The sequence below is a fragment of the Thermobia domestica genome, chromosome 7 (genome assembly GCF_964235325.1).
Source record: "Thermobia domestica chromosome 7, izTheDome1.hap1.1, whole genome shotgun sequence".
NCBI lineage: Eukaryota > Metazoa > Arthropoda > Insecta > Zygentoma > Lepismatidae > Thermobia > Thermobia domestica.
Genome location: NC_137460.1, coordinates 28,826,501 through 28,854,445, shown reverse-complemented (window position 1 = coordinate 28,854,445; position 27,945 = coordinate 28,826,501). Strand labels below are relative to the sequence as shown.

Below are 27,945 nucleotides of genomic sequence, written 5' to 3'. Positions count from 1 at the left end.
GTACCGTTACATTTGACCCGACTAGTTAGATTGTTTGGGTAATTTTAGAAACTGTTATCAAAATTGTTTGTGTGGAATTTGGTTTGAGTTGGTCTCTTGAAATTTGTGTGAGGACTGGTCAAAATCTGGTCAGTAACTGGTATTGTACTTTTATTTTACTTTCGACTAGTTCCATTCTTTCGGTGTTGTTAGAGACTGTTATCAATATTATTTGTGTCAAGTTTCATTTGAGTTGGTGTATTTGTATTTGTGTGAGGAGTGGTCAAAATCTGGTCAGTAACGGGTATTATAGGTAATGTACCGTTACTTTTGTTTCAAGCAGTTCCATTCTTTAGGTGTTGTTAGAGACGGTTATCAAAATTACTTGTGTCGAGTTTGGTTTCAGTTGGTCAATTATTATTTGCGTGAGGGGTGGTCAAATTCTGGTCAGTGTTTTAGACAGCACCGTCAAGTTCAGATAATCCACTTACATGTAAATGTAAACTTTTTAGCGGTTTAAAAGTATGTGGACTTACTATACCATTTTTGCAACATATTTACTTTCGTAGAACATATTGTAAATAAATATAGATTTATGCCTACTCTCTAAATATAATAAAATATTAATGAAACAACATAACATCGTTCAGAATATACATTTTAAAGACTCCTTTAGGGACAAGAGTAATAATATACTGTGATATAAAAACGAATTTAATATTGAAATCATAATACAGTAATAGAATGCAATTTTATTTGTGATTGTAGATAAATTCCCATTTTGGGGAATCTTCCTGGGAATATTCCCAGCGAATATTCCAGAAAAATATCTTCCCGGGAATTTACCCATCACTATATATACATACATACAGTGGTGTATTTAGGGGTGCTTCCGGGCTCGAGCCCCCTCCCCGAAATCTTACTTACTATAGTAAAGTATATGAAATATCTTGCAGAGTTTTCACTTTTTCAGGCAAAGTCCCCCCCGAAACAAAATCATAAATAAGCCACTGCATACATACATAACCACACACACACACACACACACACACACACACATATATATATATCTATATATATATATATATATATATATATATATATATATATGCTCGAAAAGTAGGATAATTTATTCTGTTATTCGATAATTTTTAGTTATTGTGATAATAAATTTGTTTGTGTAATGTGGCAACGCTGGGAAAGCCCGTCACTATTCTTGGCGCGGCGTGGGAGCTGGTAACACCTCTCTTCTCATACTTATCTAATTTATACTTTAAATCTGTTAAGTAATTCGCTTTGATAATTTATTACATGCTTAATACACGTAATAACTGCCGAATGGTCTTTGTGAATTAAAATTGTGAAGAAGAACTTACTGTTTTCAAACTGCATTTATTTTGTATTTCATTAAAATCTGATCGTATGTTTGATTGGGCAAGTGTAAAGTTCCTGTGAACGATCTTGTCAAATCATTTCATTAACACTGGCAGCTTAAAAGACAAGGGAAGCATAAGAGCAGTGTCAAATCATTATTAAATTTGAAGTCATAATGGCTGGTGAGGCATCTGTTAATTTGGAATTGATGTGCAAAGAAGAAATCGATTATGACTTACCTCAGGAAGATCCATTCGAATGGAAAGGGTGGACATACGAACTGATGACTGACAACAAAGAATTAGTATTATCTACAACGGAAGGAGAGCAAACAATGGAGAAGGATACAGCTATGTATTCTTTGGATGAGAAACTAAACGTTGATAGGGTGAAATCAGAATTTGCCATAGAACATCTTGCATTTGAAAGTGATATAGAAACGCTAAGAAAACTAGTGGTTCAAGAGAATTGCGCGTCGTACTCTAAGGAGTCCCAACAATTAACAACAAAAAGTTTAAATTCAGTTCGGCCAGAAAGGTAACGTTCAATTTTTCATGAAGTAATTGACTCAGATTAATAATACGGATACATGGGTTCGGGAAGTTTGTAGGTTAAAAGCAATACCTCATAGACTTATTTAGATATTGGAAATATCTCGAACGTAAATTACTAATCTGCAATTTGGAAATGACATGGCACACATAGACTAACTGTATACAAAATTATAATAATGAGCTCGATACCATCGTTACTAATCTTAGGCTAGTTTTAGACGAAAGCGTTTCTCGTAGCAGATGTGCTGCCAAAAATCTCGTATAATATTCTATGGCATCAAAAGTATATTGTGTTTTTAAACGGTAGCATTTTGATAAGCATTTTGTCGTGACGTAGCAAACAAATCACTGGAGAAGAGCGTCGTTATGGCTCCAAAAGTAATAACAGATATTTCAATCACTATTTCTTCTAAAACCCTTTTTCGCATATGCTTATTATTATACAAAGGACTTCTAACGGTGCAGTTATACTATACAGATCCATAGATTTTAAAATTTACAGAAGAAATTTCTAATATTTTAATAGAGTAGTGTATAAGTAATGGAAATATGGTGTGCACTTACATCTGTAATTCGTATTTACGTGGAAATATAGAAATTAAAGTCGAACCTGAAATGCACGTAATCTTCAATAAGCTGCCATAACATTTTGGCAAGTGTGTAATTTCCCCGTTTCGTATCGAGAACAGAACCCACCAACCACATTGGGGCTTCTAACCCGTTGCCACTACTACTACTACTACTACTACTACTACTACTACTATTCAAACTACTACTACCCGTTCCTATTCCTATTCCTACTACAACTACTCTTACTATTACTACACCTACTGCTACTGTTACTATTACTAAGTACTCCTACCCTTACTACTATTTACTCCTCTACTACTACTACTACTTCTACTACTACTCCTACTACTACTGCTACTTACTCGTCCTCCTACTACTACTTATAATATGGATCCGTATAGTAAAACTATACGTTGCCACCTGTTAAACTGAACCTGCACAGGATAATGCAAGAGCACACCTCAGAAAGGATTGCTGAATAAATGAAAAGAGAAAGTTTGTGGATCCGTATAGTGAAACTGCACGCTTTTAACTTTGTACAAACAAGGATGTTCCTCATATTTTTTAATCAACATAATAATAGTATACCTACTCCAACTCATTTTTCTTTACTACAATTCAATTTCCCACACAAAACAAAGAGAATGGATTTTTGACGCAAAATCTTTCGCTTCCTTTTAACACACCACGGCGCTGCAATCAGAGCAGACATGCTGGGGAAAATGCTACGAATTAGAGCAGGTTCTATCGACAAGAATTGCCATAAGATATGCCATGGCATGGGAAATTCTATAGAATTTGCTAATTTACACGGTAGGATATCGATGAAACGATTTTTGCTACGATAAATGCTTCCGTCCAAAACTAGCCTTATGTAGTTTGTATCTTGATAAAATAATGATTCTTTGTTATTAAGTACGCATTTCTCACCAAATTCTTTATTCTTGTATATATTTATATATGGGTGTTCGACGATAGTGTTTTATTTATATAGAGACTTAGGTAAAATAACAGATCGTGAGAATGAAATTTATCCCAAAGTTTTCGAAATTTAAACGTGAAATGGTGATACTGGAACAAAAACTATGGACGTTTGTTATTCTATTCAGGATTTAGCTCGAATGAGTCTAGCCTCACCTTTCCGGATGGCTTTGAAAGACGTTAACAAAATACAAGACAAAAGAGTATTCTAACCAACAATGGATGTTCATTAAATTGTAGATAACCATACACACATACATAAATTCATTTCATACCGGTATTCATTTCTTTCAAGAAAGTCGACTTTTAATATATTCAGCAATCATTTCTAGGATATTGCCATCTATTTCTCCATACAGGATCATTTAGGGTCCTATCGCACGTAGGCGATACAAGAATTATTGTACAAACAAATCTAACCAATATGTGCTAGATGGTCGGGAAAACAAAAGGATTGCTATGTAAATTAGGGCAAGGCGAAAGGTGTTGGTGCGACTGGAAGCAAAGGGATGCGTCAGTTAGGATCAATTGGGTCAACACACATAAGTATACACAAAAAAGAGGATAGCGCAAAACACACTATATAGCATAAGCCTCAGTTGCGCCTCGATTATATATTCTGAGGTAGTTCTGCACAGTTTTTGTTTTCTACATTAAATTTCCCCATTGCAGTAATTACTTATAAAATGTACACCAACCAGCATAACTTTTTAGCGTTCTAATCCTTATAAATGACAATAATAATTGAAATTCACAAATATATAAATAGAATTTGACTGTATCATGCAACCAAAACGCTATTGTTTTTATTATTGGTTGTCAGTGGCGTATTTAAGATTTTGTTTCAGGAGGAACTATACATAACATTTGGATAATCATTTAATTTTTCCTTTTGAATGCCTACAAGTTTTAATGAATTGCGGGAGAGTTTGAGCCCGATAGCTCTCCCATTAATACGCCACTGTTGCGTGGAACGAACTTTAAAAATACAATATCGGAAGAAACATCTGTTTCATATGCCATAAAAATTTCAAATTCCCGTAATGTTTACAGCCAGAAATGTTATTAACACTAGTGAATTATAAATAATTTATCGTATGTAAATGATCCATTCGATGTGCCTTGTGCTATAAAAATGTCCTAATACTCTATCATTAAAATTAGACATGGTGAATATGAAATCACAGTCGGTTGATACGGCAGCCAAAGCGCAGTTTATTGTGCTTTTCAGAAATGTTTTAACTATTTTAAAATTAGAGAAGTAACGTTCTGCTTTTGCTATTGTCATTTGGGTAGTTGAAGAATTTCTAAAATTTTACGGTTCGCTTTAAATTGTCACACAAATTGTGTTTGCTCAGAAACTTCGCACAAATTCGAACATGGAATACTAATACTTTTAAAGCGCACAACACTAAACTCCTTTATCAAAAACAAGAGAACGGCGCGTCATTTACATCACGTCGTGTGTCTTCGACTTCTTCGGAAGTATTCGTGTGTTCTGAGCTGCTAGAAGTGCAGCTCCAGTAAATTCTATCTAACAAACCAGAAAAACGTAATACAGTGCATCTGGTGAAGATTTTAGTATTAATGCTAAAGTGCAGGGCAATTAGTGCTCAGCTCCTGCAATATTATTAAGCTTCAGAAGGTACTTCCAACAATTCTACGCTATGTAGCATATCCAGCAGTATATTTTCAGGACATTATTAGATCAAATATCATCATTACATGTTATTACCTTGATTAAAATAAACACAATTCAACTCAATTGAAAATTTATTTATTTCACTAAAATAGCTGGTAGTTCTGCAGCACTTACAGACAAACCACCTCTGTTAAGCCTACACATCATATACGTGCTGAATATGTATTTCTACGTTCCTAAAGATATTATGAATAACATCCTGAAATGCTTTCATTGCTCGCATATTTGTGTTCCAAAGTAACACAATACATTAAGAACGTAAATTTCTTACCTATATGGATTCCTTAACTCCAAAATATTTTTTTCCGTGTTATAATTTAGCACAATGAATTTTGTTATTCATGTCGCATCTAGTGGTTGCTAGCTACTTTGTGAACGAATTTATGTATAACATGCACAATACGGTATTATTTAAAATGTTATTACAAATTAGTTTTCTAAGTTTTATAGTAAACCTCGATCAGTTTATGTTTTCATATTGGTTGGTCTTGGATACAAATTCACACCGTAGAGTTTGTATACTTCGAAGTGCTTTAATGCAAGACATCAGAGTTTTGAAGAACTGAATGTATTTCCAGAAAGTACATACTTTACTCTATTTTTCGACATAGTTGCCAAGTTTGTTCAAACACTTACACTAGTTAACAAAGGTTTTGTTACATAAAAGGAAATAACTGTTCTTAAAGGAACTTTTTGCGCTGAATTCGAATATGCACTCGGTTTTTCTCCATCACGTACGATTTTCCCGTAACAGAGGGATTTTCGGAAAAATCCCTCAAAAATTTCCCTTTTCGTTTATTTTACACCCCAAGATCTTGTCCCCTTGCATATACTAACATAGAAATTATACCTAAGTATACTTTGATTCATATTTAACAAACCCTCCAAGTTTCGTAATAATCGCTTTATTCTTTCTAGAGAAATAAATATGTTTGTATGTATACTGTGTGTACTGTTTATTGCACCTTATAGTAATGCTTTCAGATCTCTTAAGTTGAGGTAAAACGTTTTGCTTTATTACCACAAACACATATATAAAATATAATACAATATAATTTACAAGTGTGACAATTTACAATAAACAATAATACAAATGTACCAAAAGGTCATGAAAAGACAATCAAAACTATCACAATATATGAAACTTCCATTGGGTTACAAAAACGTACACTGCTTCCTTCTTTTGTAAGAAATGTTGCATTCTCTAACAAGACCCCAACAATAGTCCCCCATCATTGAAGGATCCCTTCGTCCCTGGTACATTTTCTCCATTGCCATTATATCTTGGTGGAATCTTTCCCCCTGTTCGTCGTTGAGAGCACCTAGGTTAGCAGGAAAGAAGCTGAGGTGGGAGTGCAAAAAGTGGATTTTTAAAGACATCCTACAGCCCAACTCTTTGTATTTCTGTATCATGTCCTGTACGATTTCTGTGTAACTCTCAGCTTTGTTATTGCTAGAAAGTTGCGCACAACACACTTAAATGCTGTCCAGGCAGCTAGCTCAGCACTGTTTAACTTGCTGTCAAAGCTATCATCAAGCATTACTTTCCTAATTTGGGGACCAATAAACACTCCCGCTGAAATCTTAGCATCACTCAGGTTAGGGAACTTATCTCGCAAATACTTGAAACCTTCACCAGATGTGTCCATGGCTTTGACAAAGTTTTTCATAAGTCCTAACTTGATATGAAGTGGCGGTAGTAATATCTTATTAGGATCTACCAAAGGATCGTATTTGACGTTGCATTCTCCAGGTACGTAATTCACTCTAGGTTCCCATTCCTTCACTTCATAATGTTTGTCATCAGCTCGGCTATCCCATAAGCATAAAAAACTTTGGTACTTCGTGTAACCGCACTGCAGTCCTAATAAAATACCAACTACCTTGAGATCACAACATATTTGCCAACAATGGTCCTTGTAATTTATAAGATTTAGCAAAGTTGACATGGTGTCATAGGATTCCTTAATCTTCACTGAGTGCGCAAGTGGTATAGAAGGTTTTTTATTTCCATTATGTAAAAGGGCAGCTTTAAGGCTGACCTTTGACGCGTCGATAAATAACCTCCATTCTTCTGGAACGTAAGGAATTCCTAGCTCCGCCATCAACCCATTTATATCCGTACATACGCACACATTATCTTGCATTGAGAAATAGCTCGAAAATTGAACATGCCTTTTCCTGTACACTGATATGTTCGTTTCTGCATCCAATAAGTTTCACTGCTGGAGCCTTGATCCCAGAAGTTCCGCTTCTTGTTTTGTCAGGTGCAAATCACGGACTAGGTCATTAAGTTCACATTGCCGGATGAAATGTGGCTCGCGAACACAGTCAGGGATGAACGTTGGATCCTTGGGTGTACATATTGATGTCGATGGTTCATCAAGGTCATGATCATCATCAGAGTCTTTTGGCCATGTCTCTTCCCAGTTTGTAGGGGGCTCGGGAAGCGGAAGTTCATCCCCGTGCGGAATAGGTCTAATTGCGGATTTAACGTTGGGATAACTTATTGTGTATTTGCTTTTTTTAGAATGTCCCTTAACTACTGTGAGATGAAAATAACAATCATCCAGATGGTTGGTGGGTTCTCTCCACACCATTGGTGCAGCAAATTTCATGAACCTCCGTTTCCCTTTGGCCCATGCAAGTAAAGTGACGTAGCACGACGCACAAATTATGTTGGGTGCCCAAGTTTTGTCCTGATCTCCCACACGACATCCGAAATATTTATAATATGCTAGTTTCACCGATGGCGTAATGGATCTACACTGTCCTTTAACTACAAACTGGCCACACACATAACAAAAACTTTGGTGAGTTAACACACGAACGCCGTCCTCTTGACGCCATTGTACTGATCACAAACTAAACTTCTGGTCTTAGTTGGGTATAATGCCCTTAAGATCAAACATGAAAGCACTCTTAGCAGCAAAGACAACTTTGAAAGTGAAGTAGTGTTAAACCACACGTCAATATAAAAATGTACAAAACTCCCTCACCAGGTGTCAAGAACACAAAAAAGAAAAAAATGCGCGGGGGGAGGGGGGAAACGATACCGTAGTGGAAAATTCAGACTGCATTAGTTCATTGTTGTCAATAATGAGTCTGTATTCCATTCTTTCTTTCTTTTGCATTCTGTTACATTTGATAACAAATATTGATAACCATTTCATGAACAAAACGAAAAAACTTGGAGAATTGTATATATATGTATTAAGATATACATATACTTACGTTTAAAAAAAATATACGTTGGAAGTATTTACAGAGAGCAATACAAGTGTGTTGTTGACTATTGTAAATATTCATTTTTATGTCTGTGTTTGTAGTAATAAAGCAAATCGTTTTTACCCCAACTCAGGAGATCTGAAATCATTACTATCAGGTGCAATAAACAGTGCACACAGTATACATACAAATATATTTATTTCTCTAGAAAGAACAAAGCGATTTTTACGAAACTTTTAGGGTTTATTAAATATAAATCAAGGTATACTTAGGTATAATTTCTATGTTACTATATGTAAGGGGACAGGAGCTAGGGAAATAAAATATCTGAAAAAGGAAAATTTTTGAGGGAATTTCCCGAAAATCCCTCTGTTACGGGAAAACTGTACGTGATGGAGAGAAACCGAGTGCATATTCGAATTCAGCGCAAAAAGTTCCTTTCAGATCAGGTCATTTTTCTCATGTAACAAACAAAAAGTTTAAATTTGTTAACTAGTGTTATCATACCTCTCAACCAATTTCAAAATACCCTCTTCACAAAAACTTGCCGCCTGCTCCGATAACCAAGAGTTTACTGCCGTTTTGACATCGTCGTCATCATTGTAACGATTGCCATTGAGGTGTTGTTTGAGGTGGAGGAAGAGATTGTAATCGCTCGGTGCAAGATCACGACTGTAGGGTGGGTGGTTTAAAGCTTCCCAGCAAAGACTGTCCAACAAATCGCGGGTCTGACCTGCAGAGTGAGGTCTTGTATTGTCATGGAGAAAGACAATGCCCTTTGTCAGCATCTCGCGTCTTTTGTTTTGAATCGCTCTGCGGAGATTTCTCAGGGTTTGGCAGTATGTTTCTGCATTGATAGTGGTTGCATGAAGTCGACCAACAAAACACCATGCCTATCCCAAAACACCGACGCCATAATTTTGCGCTGGGACAGAGTCTGTTTGGCCTTCACCTTTGCAGGCGAGTGTGTCTCTCTCCATTCCATGCTCTGTTGATTCGAGTCGGGGGTGATATGCGAAACCCATGTTTGGTCTCCGGTTACCATCTGACTCAAGAAGCCGTCTCCTTCTTCGTGATAACGAGTCAAGATCTTCATCGCACACTCAAATCTTTGGTTTTTGTAGTCCTCTGTTAGGAGTTTCGGGACCCAACGGAAGCACAGTTTCCTATACTTTAGGTGTTCAGAAACAATTTTGTAAAGCACTGATCTCGATACGACAGGAAATTCGTTTCAGAGAACTTTTATTTTGAAGCGCCTGTTCTCACGAACCCTTGCTGTAACAGAAGCCACCAAATCGTCTGTAATCGTACAAGGGCGACCGGAGCGGTCCTCATCATGGACGTTGTCACGGCTATTTTTGAATTCTAGTATCCATTCATGACAGTATCACAGTACACTTCGCAAATTTGTCGATGAATTTCTGCAGCAGACAGGATTCTTGCTGACAAAAACCATATCATTGAGCGAACCTCACACACGGCGGGCGACTTGATAGTCTTAAAAGTTGTGAAACCACAGAACACAAACGTCCAGGTGAGGTACGGAGCTGAAACTGAGCAGAGTTGTTCCTTAGGCATGTCGGTACATGACGCACACGCTCGTTGCGGTAAGCACGCGAACTACTAGTGCCTACAAGAAAACGGACCTTATTTAAAAACAAGCCTCGTAATTTATAACAGCAAGTTAACATGGACCTATGACTAACAATATGGAAAAGGGAATTATAGAGGTGAAAGAGCCTAAAATTTTATGAAAAGAAGAGATGAGGAGTTAATCAAATAGAGCCGTTATCAGTATCGAATCCATAGTTATTATTATAATTATGATGAGAAATGGCAATTGTATCGGCAATGGACATGCAAATTGCAAGAACGCTGCTCTTCATATTTATTCTCATCAGTTTCTTATTTCAAAATATTTTCCACAGGCATTCTTTGTTCCTCAAGTCAGTGGTATTTCGATTGATACATGGAAAAATACAAGCTTGTACAGTATTATAAAATTAATTTTTACCTAAACTTACATATATATATATATATATATATATATATATATATATATATATATATATATATATATATATATGTGTGTGTGTGTGTATATATATATGCCACTTTTTGAACATAAAACAAAAAATTAAACTGCAAAATATACATTATTAGTAATAACGTATTGAGTAATCCAGGACAATACACAGTTATTCCACTGATTTATAAAATTATTTATAACAATTTTTAGGCATCAGTGCCCCCTACATTGTCGAAACGTCGAAACACTTCTCAAATAAATACAAAAGTAGGAAATAATTTATGACTCATATCTAGGCCCGTTCTTTTTTAAGATCCGACGAACGGTCGCCATTAATAAATACAGATTCAAAACATGTTACAGATATAACGATTGGGAATTTTTTATAGCTCATACCTAAGATATTGTTATCTTTCTTAGTTTGTAGAAAATAATAGCTAATTATTTCACTCATTAATACCGATAACGTTATTTGAAGTGAAAAGTTAGCTCCTCAAAGCGCGTAGCTGAGAGATCAAAATTTTCAATAGGTAAAAAATATAAGAAATTGATAATCGTATTTTCTGTTATCTGCGAACATACTTGTATCCTTTATATTGTATCAGATAACAACAAATAATATGTTTCCCTCAGTTAATACGGATACGATAATTTCAAATTATATCCTTTACGTTGACAAGTGGAAAAATTATTATCAACCACAAGTTCGATAATATTTCATGAACAAGAATTACAAACATTTTCATATCATGTTTTGGATTTGTACCTTTTAATTACAACCACTCTATAACCAATTTTGCAGAATGAATTATTTATTTTTTTCATTTTTAGTAGACAAGTGTAACAAATTAAGAGTTTGTGCTTTCTAGAATTTAGAAATTTTTAAGAATATCCCTAGCCAGAAAATACAAAGAAAGTTGTATTTCGTTCTATTTCAAGCGCTTTCGGATTCGAAATTTGTTTGCGTTGCTCTGAGCGTATCGTAGAAGTATGTTTTTGATATCGTGCTACCCCTAGTAGAAAAGAAAAGTAAATCGTGACTTTTTTATTTTTTGGAATGATGGAAGAAGTGTAAATGTCCGTACTGACAAACAATGAAATAAATATTGATTGCAGCATTAAACTTGTTTCAAATATTTTGATCAGAAAGGGTCCTACTCTGATACTAACTGCAGATGGTATAATTTTGAGATCATTCATTCATTTTAGGCGAATGGAATGAATTGAGATCTTATTTGAGAATATAAAGGAATTTAAGAATATCCCAGGTACAAAAAATAATAAAATCCCAATCATTCTATTTGAAACATGTTTCGAACTTTAATAGCTAATGGCAGCTATTTTGCTTCTAACTGCAGAGGATGTAATCTGAGATCAGGTCTTTGTTACTAAGTGAGTGATATAAATTTTGTTACTTTGCTTTTAGATTTTAGAAAGACCTGAGAATGACCCTAGATACAAGTCCCGCAGAAATTTTTATTTTTCGTTTAAAAATTGCTTTGGAATAGAAGATTAAGAAGATATTTATCAGTACAAAATAACTACGCAAGGTATTTTTGTTACGAAGTAGAATCTTAATACCTTTAAAAAGGGTGCCCGACGATGTTTGTTTTTTCTCTCTCCCTCTGTGTATTTCCTTTAAAAGGAGATTGTCATTATGACTACAAATCGATTTCAAACCAAGGTTAGTCTCAATTTTTATTAAGGACAGCAGCATTTTTTCAGACAATATCCTCCTAGTACACTTGAAAAGGGTATTTTATTAACGGCTTTTCTTTTTTCTATTTAGAACCCCTTTAGGCTGATATAATCATTATTATTTAGATTGATTTCAGAGCGATGTTAAGTCAGTTTTCATTGCGGTGTACTGTTGTACTCACAAAATGCCTGGAAAGCGTTATTTTTTGGTTTATTTACTTCTAAATAAGCCCTCTTCAGTCCAGATTAAGAATATAATCATAAATACGAAATTAATAAGTACATCTCGCCTTTCGAACAAAAGTTTCAAAGTAGCATAGAAAAATACACCTTCTAAGCGGCATTTCATTCTTTAGTGTAGGTTTAATTACAAAAGCACCACGATGGCCATGAATCGAAAGTTTTATGAGAGAAAAGATGTAAACTGCTTTAAGAAAAACTATTCCCACTGCCCATTAATACCCAAGGAGTGCCTCAGGGGCACACTGGTCAATTTTGATGCCATTATTCTTAATAGATAATTCGTCCCGTGTCCTGTGCTCTAGAATTCTTCTATCCCTTTGAAATACACCCTCTGATTGCGTTCCCTAAGCATTTTTTTTACTTTACCTCAGAAAGAATAGCGCTATATTTTATACTAACGTAAAGGACCAAGGGGTGCCTCTGGGGCTTCTATTCAAGTATGCACTTTTCTAATTATTTCATACTGTTCATTGTTTATTACCATTCACAAGTGCTTCATAGCAAAGAAGTGACTAGCCTTTCATATTAATGACAGAAAATACAAATGGTCGCGGTGAGTTCAGGTAGCTTGTATATGCAGCATGGAGCCTCAGAAACATTTCTTGCGCCTTTTAAGGTTAAAATTAGCATGGGGTTTGTCTGGTTAAGTATAAATTACTTTTGTAGTTTTTATGCTGTAATGGTTTATAAATGTCCAGTGTTCATGATAATATTAGTCATATAGTATTATATAATTTTTATTCCGTCAAGTTTGTGTTTAAAGAAGATATGTATAAAGCTCCTAAAACTAAGTGGACATACTTAGTGAAGAGTGCCCATTGTCTTCTCCTTTGAGTATTGTATTGTAGTAACGCGGGAATGAAAAATATAATATTAATGTGAATTCCGGAGAAAGAAATAGTGATTCCTCGATGTTTTTCCCATGAAGTAGAATGCTCTATATAAGTAAAGAAGCACGTTCGATAACTATAAAGGACTTATTTGAAAAAGAAATGATAAACATGGTTTGCTTCCCATTAGTTAATTCTTAAGTCGTATGCTACAAGCTTTTTTATTGTTTTTGACGTTGCATGTGTTAAAACAGATATACAAGTCTATAAGTTAATTTGAAATTACATAGATGTACAGGATAATTTCACAACATCCGCTTGAAAACATAGTTTTCTTAAAATTTCTTGTATGCTAGCAAGACTGTGATCACTTAACTGCATCAGAGAATATATAATGGAGTTCTATACATTACATAATTATTTTATATCACGTGTTAAATTTATATATAAAGAAATCTACGGAAATTTCCCGTTTTCATGTCGTAAGGCGTTGATCACTTGCTCACTGGTATTCAGTAGAGACTTCATGAAAAATTTTACCTCCCTACCTTAATCCACTCGTCACATACATTGCTTTTCGCCTAAGATTTAAATCTGTTCTCTTACTCATAGGATCTTCATTCTAATGGCAGTAACAGAAAAAGAAGGAAGAAGTTTTCTAGCTAAGGTACATGTCTGGCTAACAGCAGTGTAAAATCTAATTTTAATCGATTTACTCAATTCCGTAGCTAATGCCACATAAATACTGAGATATAATATTAATATTATTTAACATTACTGAGATATAATATTGTCGCATGAAAACCAGAGGAACGTGACTTCAAAAATGCGGTTTTCATTTTTTTCATGTTTGGACACAATTTGAAATCTCCACTTGCTGTAAACGGAACGTAATACCATCTGTTCTTCTTGTCGATTGTCTGTTGTAATGTAGCTCAGTTACCATCGTATTCAATTCACATCTTTCTAAGAAAGCAATATTTTGCCTCCTGGCTTTTAAACCTACGAAAATAGAGTTACAATCCTCTGATTCTTATGCGATGATATGCAGATTGTTTATCTTCTCCCTTTTGAATGTTATTTCCCAAAACACTGGTGTACGCGACAGTTTTTCAAAAGTAAATAAGCTTGTGTGAAACTAAAGAAAGAGTCCCGTCAAAATATAATTTTTCACGTAAAAATTTAATCCTCTTCCCGTCCTTATGATAACCGTTTGAATGAACGTTACATGATAAAATGCCACTTAAGTGTAGACACTCAACTTATTAAATATTTTATTTCACACAGTTCAGCTTCCTGTCTTATGTAATGTGATGCATAACACATTTCTTGCATTTTATGCTATTCACCGTGTATCATTTATCTTTAAACGCCATTTTACCTTTCCATATAGTAAACAATAATGACTAAAGTGTTTCAAGATGCTGATAACACTCGCGGGCATTGTTTAAAAAAAAGGTAATAGCAGGTTTCCAAACCGAGTATACAATGTTGATATCTCCGAATGGAATTACACCAGGTTATTAAAAATTTTAATTTTTTTTTTTTTTTTTGAGCAGAAACGTACAATTGCACTAATAATAATCTAAGGGTGAGGAAGGTGCTAATGTTTGTCCACATTATCTTAACGTGGACTTCTGCAACCATAATGGTATTTCAAATAAACAGATAAAAATTACAAGAAATTAAATACTCGCCGCCTCTAAAAACTATTTACTTAATAAGACGGCTTAAGTATGTATGTAACCGCGTAGCTATATATCAATAGACGCAAAGATTGTATTTCATATTAAAGTTTACTATCTCAAAGTATCAGGCTATAAAATATTAGAAACACACATAGAGATTTGTATACTTATTCAAATGATATAATTTGTCCAATATTTGAAAATTTTTATATCTTACGTTTATTTCTTTCTCAACATCAACTTTCTTTTGTAGCTGTAATTGCAACAAGTTCTTGCGGTTGTATTATTTTGTGACACTAAAATTAATTATATATATATATTTGAGTGATGATAGATTTCTATTTTCAATGATAATAATGAAATATTTATTCCATAGCACAACAGGCAAAACATATACGTACGTTCATATGTACTTAACTCTTGATATCGTATATGTAAATAGTTGTACAACATTTAAAGGAAATTACACAATTTTGTTTCGAGAATAGACAGATCTGGAAACTCGTCGATAGTTCTCGGATCCATATTTCACGTAACAGCAGAAAAATAATCGTTATTTTATCTTGAAATATTACGAATGGTTTCATTTTTGTTTGTTACTTATTAATTAACTCAATTCACGTTTCCTTGTTTATTGAACGTGTTACAGGCGATGCAATGAATATGACCTTCGCAGAGAAGACAATACGTTTGTTATATTAAAGGAAGCAATTTCTCATTCAGATGAGAAATCTGATCTTACGAAGCAGTGTGGAAAGGGATTTAGTTCCCGTTCAAGTTTGGCTAAACACATGATAATCCACACAGGAGAAAATCCTCACACATGCCGAGAGTGTGGTAAGGGATTTAGTGTACGTTCAAGTCTGACTAGACTAGTGTTGTAAATAGAAAAAAAACCGTTCGTATTTTTTCAGAAATTTACGTTTTTTTTAGAAAAAAAACATTGCCTCTCGTTTTTTTTCTAAATTTCGTTTTTTTTCAGATAGTCATTTGTAATGCATCTTACGTCTATTTAAGTATGAAATATTTTTATGTGGGTGTAATTACCGTAAAATGCAACATAAATTAAACGCTAGATATTGATACGCTACAAATATTTTACAATTTATATGAATAGCATACCTACTAACAATTCGGATTTCAGCAGTTTTCATCAATATCAAGTTAGAAATAAAAGTGGAAATGAAATTTTGTTTTTTCGTGAAAGCAGGTGTTTAATAAGTATAAAAATAATGTCACGAACAGTATAAAATTCAAATAGCTTGTCTAAAGGTAAAAGCTAATACTAATTTGCCTACTAGTATTTTTCTAAATATAATATATAAATAATTTGCCGACTAGATATATATGATATGCAGAGCCGGCTCTACCATATGTGCAACACGTGCATTTGCATGGAGTGACAAGTATGGAGAGTCCGGCAAAATCTGTCATAAGTATATTATTTAAATTAAATATTTCTTGTTGGAAACAGACTTCCTGATTATGGTAGTTACATTTACTAAGCTGACCTAATATTCGAATACTATATTCATAAATTGTGTTTAGGTCACATTAGTTTAAGGTCACATGGACAATGCTAAAGCAAATGGTCAAATAAATCTCAGCACATATCGCTTGATTATTGTCAAATGCAAGAACTCAATTCTCGAATAGTAGTGAATATCTTCCATTTAGTTAGTTATAACAGTTTTGATATGACAACTAGTCTTCTTTTTTTCGTCACAAACAAGTTCCTTATCATTGAAGATAGAAACAAGTTTTTTTTAAAAAAAAATAACAGATGTGGAAGAAAAATCTAGAAATAAAGGTAAAAAAGCTAGTTGCACTGGAATTGCAAACTGATACATTGAGATTGAAGCTCGATATTGAATTCTGTAAAAAGGATTACCATCTTTCCTCTGCAGGTGTGTTTCCTTTATCTCTCACTAACATTACAGATTAATATTTAAAGAAAAAAGCACACAAGGAAATTGTATTTTTAGTACAAGCTTTTCTGAGTGGGACTGCACTTAGCCTCCCCTTCGTTGTTCATGCTGAAGTAGCATGCTTAAAATCGTGACTTTTAAGATTTGTTCTTTCTGGAGAAAGGGGGAGGCGACAAATTATGCCATTGCACGGGGCGACAAATCATCAAATTGCCCTGATGATATGTATATACAAGACATGAATATAGAATGACTCAATTTGAAGTAATGCAAGGTGTTTCAAAATGAATATTAGGGCTTTGAAACTTTGTAGTATCTATTACAATTAACTCACAATTGAAGCGCTTGGAAGATAAAGGTGTTATGTTACATTTTTCGAAATGTTGCATTCTGGGTGTTCATGCACGTGTTATATGCTACTCATGCTACCTAACACATTATTTGGTGAGTCCTCGTCCTAGTGCAGATATTTAGAAACGATGAAGTTGGTATGTTAACGGACAAAGTTGTGAAAGTCAATTTTCCCATCATATTCAATTTGTTACATACCACCTTTATCCTCCAAGCGCTTCAATTATAAATAATATCAAATAAAAGAGCAACTCAAACAGTTTTGTACACACACACACACATGCACATGCATTGTTTCCTCTGTCTGCCGTTAGAAAGAGCTAGTAGCAAAGATGGGACTAGAGAGCAGAAAGCTGTTTGTGTTTTAATAAACTGAATCTGTAGTTACAGTGCAACTGTCTGTGTGAAGAATATTAAGGAGACGCTTGCAACTACGTCCTTATCGTTTGCAGTTGCTAAAGGTCTAAAGCCTACAGACTACGGTTTACGTGCCAATTTCACAGATGAAATATTGCTGCATAACAATGAAGATTTTCTAGATCGTGTCGTCTTCAGAGATAAATCGATATTTTACCTAACAGCTAATGTGAATACTCATAATGTTCGCATCTGGCGGTCAGCAAATCCTCAGGAGATGGTACAGTTGCAACAAAACTCCACTGAATTGAATGTGTTTTGTGCTATATGGCGGAAAGTTTATGGGCCTTTCTCGCCTATCGACTAGACGTGTCCCGTGTGACGAAAGAAGCTCACATCGAACACTTGTAGCAAAGACTGTTTGAGGTACTCTTTTACTTGATGTATTGTATATAATTGTACGTAACATGTAATAAGTACTACGAAGACTTAAAACCCCGATATTCATTTTGAAATACCATGTATTTCTCAACAACAACATTGGAACTAATATGTAAAAAGGAGAGAAAATTTTCCTTAGAAAGTGATTGTTTACAACAACGTATTATTATTAGTCGAGTCTATAACTACAACAACAACACGGGTTAGTAGTCAAAAAAAATGTAATCAAATGTACACTCGTAACCCTTTCGGACCCAGGTGGCCAAAGTGGCACGTACAGGTATATCACTTTTTTAATACGCTCCTGTGTGGACACTAATTAAGATATCGAGATATTATTTTTGCCAAATATGGTTGGATCATAGTTTATCATATTAATTTATTTTTCTTCTCGGGGTCGAATTTCCTTCTCAAATTTCAGCCCAGTCAAAAATTCGAAAATTTTCGAATTTCCATTACTTCTTTTTTCCCTGTAGGTTCCTTCATTGTAGAGACCTCCTTAAGACTTGCCAGGTAGATACCTCGGATGGACACCTAATTGTTGGCATCAATTATTAGGTAAATTAAAATTTCCCTAAATTTGGACAAAAAATTCGAAATTTTTGTTTATAAATCCGTATCTATACGTCCGAGTGCAAGTCAGTTTACGCCGGTCGAACATTTGTCCTTACTGAACAAACGCGGATACAGATCGTTACAATGGGATAATTAGGGGACACACGGAAAATTCGTATTTAGGTTCTAACCCTTGATTCTTCTAGTTTTTCCCTACTTTTCTGTTTACCGTAATATTTTTTTTTGGTAATTAGAAGCTTTGTTCCTTAAATATCGGCACGATACTTGTAGGATATATTAGTGGTGTACCAGTGTTTAATTTAAGATAGTTTACGTCTGTCTGGTAGCAGCGTTGCCAGCTACAAAAAATGTAATTCCAGATTTTAGGGGGAAATTTTGAAAAAATTATTTGTTTTTTGTCTATTATTTCCCACTTGTTCGCTACATCGGAACAAACATATCACTATCTGAAATTCTCGTCTTTGCTCTACACAACGCACTATAGAAAGTTTTAATAGGATAATTAGGAGAAGTACAGTTGAGGTTTACAGTAGACCTTGTTCTCTAAGTGGAAAGATAACTTTTTTTTTTAGGTAGAATGATTTTTTTATTGACATGCTTACTTTATTAGATATCGTCACAATACTTGTAGGATATATTAGAGGGATACCAAAGCTTATTTTAAGATAGTTTGTTTGTGTATCTGATAGCAGTGTTGCCAGCTATAGAAAATTTTTAATTCCAGATTTTAAGTGGAAATTTTAAAAAATTCCATTTTTGTCACTATTATTTCCCTCATGTAGGCTAGATTCGAACAAACGTACCAGTTCCTAAAAGCCTCATTCTTAGCCTACACAGCGCACATAAAAAGTTTTACTTGAGTAATTAGAGAAAGTACAGTTGAGGTTTACAATAAACCATGTTCTGTAAATGGCAAGATAATGGTGAATTTCTGAGGTAGAATGAGATTTTTTTTTAATTTCATGCTTACTTTGTTAGATATCGCCATGATACTTGTAAAATATATTCTTGGGGTATCAAGGTTTATTTTCAGATAGTTTTCGTTTGTCTGATGTCAGTGTTTCCAGCCAAAACAATTAATTCCCAATTTTTGGTGAAAATTTTGGAAAATTTCTCTTTTCCCTCTATTATTTCCCTCTTGCTGGCTACATTGAAGCAAACGTACCACTACCTGAAAGCTTCCTCTTTGGCCTACAGAACGCAGCATAAGAAGTTTCAATGAGATAATTAGAGAAGCTGTAGCCCCGGCATGTCTGTTGATTTTTGCTTCTGAGACGTAAAAAGTGTCAAAATTTCATGTGTATGATGAAAGAGAATTTTTTGTTTCCCTCTTTGAATAGAAGCCAGTGACTTCAGGATTTCACTGTTCCTTGTGAACACACCAAAGAATTTTTTTAGGTGACTTGAACCCATATGGCAGCAGTGGTGTTAGATACAAAGAACTTTGAACTTCGTTTAGGGAATTTTTTGTAAATTTTTACCCCTACATTTTCCTCAATAATTTCTCACCCGTTGGCAAGACTGCAATGTAACTTACACCAAAATATAGCCACATCCATTTTCTTAAAAACAAGGCCTTAACCATATCAATTGAATAAACGGTTTTTGAGCAATAAGTCACTAACTGAAAATGTAGGAAAACGCCAAAAATGACCTGGGTCCGAAAGGAATAATCACACAATTTTGCTAGTATATAGGTACAAAGAAACAAACGATTTGTAAGTTACGAGGGCTTCGACTCAAGTTCTGTTGATTATTTCAATAATCTGCAACATAAATCAATAAATAATAGTTGCCAGAAAAAAAACAGACATTTGAAAAAAAACGTGAAAAAGAACGATGTTTTTTATTGAAAAAAAACTTCACAGAAAAAAAACCGTTTTTTTACAACACTAGACTAGACACATATTAATCCACACAGGAGAAAAACCTCACAAATGTCATGAGTGTGGAAAGGCATTTAGAGAACGTTCAACCTTGTCAAATCACATGGTAATCCACACAGGAGAAAAATCTCATATTTGCCACAAGTGTGGTAAGGGATTTACTGTACGGTCAAATCTGGCTGTACACATGTTAATCCACACAGGAGAAAAACCTCACAAATGTCATGAGTGTGGAAAGGCATTTAGACAACGTTCAACCTTGTCAAGTCACATGGTAATCCACACAGGTGAAAAATCTCATATTTGCCAAGAGTGTGGTAAGGGATTTACTGCACGGTCAAGTCTGGCTGCACACATGTTAATCCACACAGGAGAAAGGCGTTACACATGCGAGAAGTGTGGAAAGGGATTTGGAGTGCGAAAAAGTTGACTACACACATGTTAATCCACGAAAAAGAAAAACATCATATATGCAAAGTATGTGGAAGAGGATTTACTCTACGTTCACAATTATCAAATCACATGATAATCCACACAGGAGAAAATCCTCACACGTGCCAAGAGTGTGGTCGGGAATTTACAGTACGTTCAAATTTGGCTAGGCACATGTTAATCCACACAGGAGAAAAACCTCACAAATGTCATGAGTGTGGAATGGCATTTAGTCGACGTTCAGGCTTGTCAAGCCATATGATAATCCACACAGGAGAAAGATCTCACACGTGCCAAGTGTGTGGTAAGGGATTTAATGTACATTCAAATCTGACGACACATGCTAATCCACACAGTAGAAAAACCTTACAAATGTCATGAGTGTGGAAAGGCATTTAGTCTACGTTCAGGCCTGTCAAGCCACATGATAATCCACACAGGAGATGCTTACACGTGCCATGAGTGTGGTAAGGGATTTGCTGAACGTTCAAGTCTGGCTAGACATATTCATCCATACAGAAGAAAAGCATCACATATGCGAAAACTGTGGAAAGGGATTTAGAGTTCGTTCAAATTTGGCTAGGCACATGTTAATTCACACGGGAGAAAAACCTCTTAAATGTGAATGGTGTGAGAAAAGGTTTAGTGTACGATCAAATTTGGCTAAACATATGTTGATACACACTCGCGAAAGGTCTTACACATGCGAAAAGTGTGGTAAGGGATTTAAAAAACATTCACAATTGTCAAGGCACATGTTAATCCACACAGGAGAAAAAACTCACAAATGTCATGAGTGTGGAAAGGCATTCAGTCGACGTTCAGGCTTGTGAAGCCATATAATGATCCACACAGGACAAGATGCTAACGTGCTAAGAGTGTGCAAAGGGATTAATTCAACGTTCAAGTTTGGGAAGACAGGTTAAACCATACAGGAGATAAACGTCACAAATGTCAGTGGTTTGAAAAGGGATTTATAGTATCTTCAGCTTTGGCTGATCAGAAGTTAATCCACACAGCAGAAAAACCTCACAGGTACAATGAATTTGAAATGTGATTTAATCGGCGTTCAAGTTTGACTACACATCTTGATACAGAGATTTGAAAATTTTCATAGAAGTCGAAACTGTGAGAAGGGATTTAGTTTGCATTCAAGGTTGGCAAGACATATAACTACACAGTTGGAAAACTTTTGTCGTACAAGAATTTTGTTTCGCATTCAAATTTGGCCCCCAATAGTAAACAATTATTCTACTTTATAGAGCAAATGAAAATGGAACTAAAAACTCATATTATAGTTATATACACTACAGTTAAAGAATTTAAATCTTTTAATATCCAAATTCTTTAAAACCTATAAGTAAATCATAATATATTAAAATAATATAATTAGTCTACGGTTATTATAATTTGGAAGATAAAGTAAAAAAATGGAAATAAATTTCTTCCCGGGAATTTATAGGCCAGGGAAAGGACACGGGAATATTCCCATTTTAATTTTTTTTCCCACTGCCCGTCACTAATAGGATATTATCGAGCATTTTTGTTGTCAACGTGGCTGCAATTATACAAAAATGTTGCGCTTGATGTGAATTGGTAAAGCAATGATTTGATAATGAGGAAATTCTTTTAAAACTTTGTGAAAATCATAGATTAGTGAAACTGTAAACATATTGTAAGACCCAAAATGGAAATGTGGTTAGGAAGTAAGTGCGAGGAACCGCGGGGTAAAGTTATATTTTTCAGTGTAATGGATCCCCTTCCCATTTATCTGTAATAAAGATAGAAAACTACGTACCCTGCGTGGCTTTATCCCGCCTACACTCGTTGACATTGGCTCGCCAAACCAATATAATTTAAATATTACAGTTTGGTACAGAGAGGATCCAACGTAGCTACTAATCTATATGGGATACTAATCTTCTACAAGCTTCTCAACCTTATCAAATAGAATCTAACCTTTTTCCCATCTCGTAAATTAACGAAAGCGAACAGAACATCAATAGACAAAGTGAAAATGGAAAATGTTAAAGTTTTATTGCTTTTTTTACGGTTTCGGTGGAGAACCAGGTGGAAGTGAAACTTCGGCATAAATGCCTCCTGGCTGTCTTGGTAATGATTATTGTTTGATATCGTGTGCATGTATATCATAAAAGCTTGTGCAGAAATACAAACCAACTTCTACTAGATGGCCACTAAAAAGCATATATACTATTTAACCGAGCCAGTGTGGGGTATCAAGGGTGCGCGGTAAAGGAGAGCTGTGTCTATAGGTAACAGGCGTGTCAGTTTCAGTGGGCATGCTTATAACCGAAAATAGAGGAAAAACACTTTATATGTCATAAAATGCATGGCTTATGTGTTGGACAGCTTGCGGGGAAGTACTGTTTAGTACACTGTAAGGCTTTCACGCAATTTCAACAGCTGACACTGCTTATTTTTGTAGAACTCAACAAAACTCCAAAAAGATACCTTGTCATTTACTCACCATTTCCACACAACCTTTCCTACAAATCTTAACAAGTGTACTTCTTCGTCAAATAGCCCCTTCCACCTCTACATATAGCACCACATATAACATCAAAAACTAACACACTTCACTTCAACTGTTCCCCTCATCTGACTCTCTTTCACTCTTCCTTACAATCCAAAATAAATCTCCCAATTCATCTGGTAAATTTTCTAAATTTGTCAGGTGATGCAGTAGTTAAACCCTATTTAGTGTAAATTTTTCAATATATATTTTTACATTAACTTACAGTCGATCAGATGTAATGTGGGTGCCATTTTATAAAATTATTATGCGGGAATGGTGTACGGACCCATACCTAACTTGATTGCATATTTAATTCTTTTTTACTGAATCTACACTTTCTATTTAAACAATCACTTCTTGGGGTGCAGACCTGCATTCCTATGTTCAGATACACTTTGGTTCCAATACAAAGAGAACTATTGGGGAAAAACACTTCACAATGTGGGTTAGGTGGCCACTAAAAAGCAAGAATGTGTCTCACAGAGCAAGAGCAGGAACACAGCACATGAGCCGAAGTGATATTAAGAAAATTGCATACATACCAAGCAGGTTTGTCACCGACAGTGAGAATACATATAAACAAGGTTAGTTGAAAACATAATGTACTGCATGAAAACGCTTTTCGATTTGCATTACGTAATTCTATGTTACTATAGTCGTTATTTTAAAATTTCGATATGTTTTAACAACATACAAATTTTTGTTCCAACGTAAGGAAACACATTACTAACGTAAATTTTACAAATGTATGGCATAAGATTGGGATGAAATCAATGCGTAATGAAAACAGTAATTACGCAATTAAAATGAGAGAGGATTTGTATATGTTAAATTCTATTGGCAAAGAACTTTTTTTTTTTTTTTAATAATGTGAGCAGCCAGTGTTAATTGGTGTTTGTCATGTGTAAGCACACAATATTGAGCAAAATTTAGAGGTAAAGTTCAACACTCTTCATGGAATGAGTATGTGTCTAAGTATGTCTAAGAAAAGTTAAAAAAAAAAAAAAAGAATTCTACATGCAGGAGAATTTAACTGTAAGTAGCAAAGCATTTGTTTTCTTTTTTTACAAGCTAAGGATTGCTGGTGTAAAATCAGAAGTGTTTCACAACTGAGAATACATGTAAAAAACGGCTACATTAGATACTATATTCTGCTGGTGTATTATATCTGCATAGCCTAAAAGGACTGTGTTTTACGTTTACAAGTATAACGTTACTAGCGTGGAAGTTTTAGACCCTCTTTGACTTAACATGTTTGGTATAACACACTAAACAAATATATTTAAAATCTTTGTTCCTCGTAACTGCTGAGGTCGAATCAGGTTTGTTCGTCAGAGTTGGATCTTGATGCGCAATCGTTATTTTAGAATTTGGTAAATGGATATTTGATAATTTGGAGTATTAAATCAGTATTAAGTGCTGAATTTTTCTAAATTATTATTACAGTCTAATAGATTAGAGATTTAGTAGAAGCCTTAAAGGAAAATCGAAATTCAAAGTTAGAATTGAATACTATTTCTTCGTCTGCACATTCTTTGCACATGTATTAGTAGTGTAAGAAGGACTGAACAAACGGAGGAAATCTGATGACCTGTTATTGGTAACAGCAGCCCTTCTTTTGTATTTTTTACTTTCTGTCGCAAATGTCAAATCTTTTTGTATGTCATATATTAGTTAGTAATGGTCGAAAAATGCAATTAAAGATTATTCCATTGATATAATGCAGAGAATGAAATAACTATTTGAAGTAAACTGGAACCGAAATCACCTGACATTTATTTAAATGTAAATTTAATGAAATGAGGGTGTGTTGAGTTAAAGGCTTATTGGTTTGTTTGCTGTTAAACTTTGGGGAATTGAATTTAATGAACGAGACTGCAAATAGACAATAAGCTTAAATAGAAATCATTTAAAATTATTATAACTGAATTGTTCAAACCACACACTTTTTTTTTCTACAAACTTGGTACCTTTTTTTTTCAAAAAAATTAACAAGTTAATTTTAATCTGTTTTTTAACGTTTTTGTAATTGAATTATTCAGAAGTTAACATTAAAAAGTTTACAGAGATTTCAAACCTTTTATTGCATTCATCCATCTAAGGTATTAATGTTTTGAATAATTGTAAGTGCTTATAAAATATTTGTGCTTTCTGTATTTTTGGGAAGACTGCAGCAATAAACTAATTGATTTTATTCTTTTCTATAAGTCTCTCGAAGAACTATTGATATTAAGCGAGTTTATTGACGTAGATATTGCTCAAGATTTGATAAAGCGAAAGGTAGTGAATAAAGTACAAGTGTGATGTGTGAAATGATGACTGGGTCAATCAAAACGTGTTAATAGGAAACCAGACTTTCAGATATTAACAGCTCCACAAGGAAACACTATTTATAGAAATAATATAGAGTCCTAATGATGTAATTCTGTACATAAGTTCCCATTAGTCCATTTCCCACTATCTAGAGTTTTTGATTGTAATACACGTAACTAATGTGTTTTAAAACTAAACATAAACTCTTTCATCACTGCTTTCTCCTACGATTTGATCGCTTGCACCTTATTATTCAATGGTCTGCATAAGGCTAACCTGTACACTAGAAATATAAGTTAAAATATGAACTTGTCTTAACGTTTATGTAATTCAATATTTATTATGACTTATCAAACTTCCAAAAATACGGTACTAACTTAGCACGAAAGTATATCTTATGAACATGATTGATCGCTATTGGGCCGATTATCTAATTTCCTAGTGTCCACCCAACAGAGAAAAATTTTATTATTTCTTATTATGTGTTCGTTTTCTTTATGAATACCATGCATTCCCTGTTTATTTATTTATTTATTGCCCTAAGAAGTGTCAGATCGTGTTTTTGTCATTAAACATTTTATGACTGTCATTAAACAACTTATATACCTGAAATAATTAGGAACGAGCTCTTCCTCAGAAAAGGTCTTGTTTGCATCATATAAGTCGATCAAAGTTCTAGGTTCACGCACACGTCTTCCTAGTGGTACTCGCGGATTCGAGTCTCAGCAGAAACACATGTGATTCATATCTCACTCGAGGCTGTACATTTGCATCTCACATAACGTTGGTGCTAAAAGTGATGCAAAATTAGAATCCAATCAAACAACAAATTTTGAATCATGTTGATTAAAGATTCTAAAATGGTTGAAAATCGAGATATTTACCATATCACTATAAACAACTTATAAACCTGAAATAATTAGGAACGAGCTCTCCTTTAGACAAAGATCTTGTTTGGATCATATAAGTCCTTCGAAGTTCTAGGTTCATGTACACGCCTTCCAAGTGGTACTCGCGGATTCGAGTAACAGCAAAAACTCATGTGATTCATATCTCACTCGAGGCTGTAGATTCGCATCTCACATAACGTTGGTGCCAAAAGTGATGCATAATTAGAATCCAATCAAACAACAAACCTTGAATCATGGTGATTAAAGATTCTAAAATGGTTGAGGATCGAGTTATTTACCATATCACTAAAATATTTAATATTTGCGTAAAATTTAAGATCTCGACTTCAGATAATTTGAATCTTCTTCGAACAACTTGTTCATATTGATTTCTATACTGATCCTGGCATTATGTAAGTAAACAGTGAAAATGATTCTAAAGGCGAGCCTAAAAATGAAAATATTAAGGCTGATAACTAGAATCATGATATTCATTACAAAAAGTATTAATGCTTAGGAATATTTGTATTAAATGATAACATTTCTGGCTAAACCAATGCTAGATATATGTGTGGAATAACATTGTTGTAGTTATTGTTACGATTTTTCTCATTTTCCAGGAAAGAATATAATATTTACCGTGATTTTTACGGACAACAGGCTTAATTAGAAAGTAAGAATATCTGTTAATAATTTATTTCACTTCTAACTATAGTAACGTGATAACTTGGTTTGCCTTTTTTTTTCAGAGTGTGCTGTTTTAGAATTTCCATCAATGAACTTTCCATAGTGTATCATTGCCTGTATTAGTACCTATGCAAATGAAATGGATTATGGTATGTAGCTCAAACTATACCACAAGCATTGAAAATAAGTGTTCGGTTTAGTGAGAAATTGTTCTCAGTTGACAGAGATAACCAAAAAATGAATGTTTTTAATTTGCTCTTGCGATATGGAATTCAGTATTTTTTTATTTCAGGACACGGAGATGAGGCAAATCGTAGGACAGCTAAGAAAGAGGTTAACATTCTTTTCGGTTTCCTTTAGTTACTCGTTATTAATATACTAGTGAAACTAACAGAAGATAGCAGTACACTCTCACGAATTACTACGGGCTACCAGCTGGCAGATGTTCAACTGGGTTATAAGTTGTCAACAACGTTCTAGTCGTTATTTTTTCAGGACTTAAGTTCAATACCTTTCTAATTCAGTTAAATTCTCAATTGCCGCATGATGCTCGGATAAAACGGGAAAAATTTTATTAGCGAAGTTGCCACGCTAACAGTTCGGCTTAGCCGAAGCAAAGTATATATATATATATATATATATATATATATATATATATATATATATATATAT

General features: G+C 34.3%; 1 protein-coding gene across 2 annotated transcripts; it reads left to right on the top strand.

The window, feature by feature from the left end:
- Positions 1 to 1,197: 1,197 nt before the first annotated feature.
- Positions 1,198 to 27,855, top strand: LOC145689951 (uncharacterized). 2 transcript variants are annotated; one of them, XM_081764328.1, is made up of 2 exons: positions 1,198 to 1,890; positions 27,336 to 27,855. In XM_081764328.1, the coding sequence occupies exons 1-2, from the start codon at positions 1,529 to 1,531 to the stop codon at positions 27,394 to 27,396; spliced, it is 423 nt and encodes a 140-aa protein (XP_081620454.1). In that variant the 5' UTR covers positions 1,198 to 1,528; the 3' UTR covers positions 27,397 to 27,855. The 2 variants fall into 2 exon arrangements, with proteins under 2 accessions (XP_081620454.1, XP_081620453.1); XM_081764327.1 differs by lacking the exon at positions 27,336 to 27,855 and adding an exon at positions 15,526 to 25,551.
- The last annotated feature ends 90 nt before the right edge of the window (positions 27,856 to 27,945 follow it).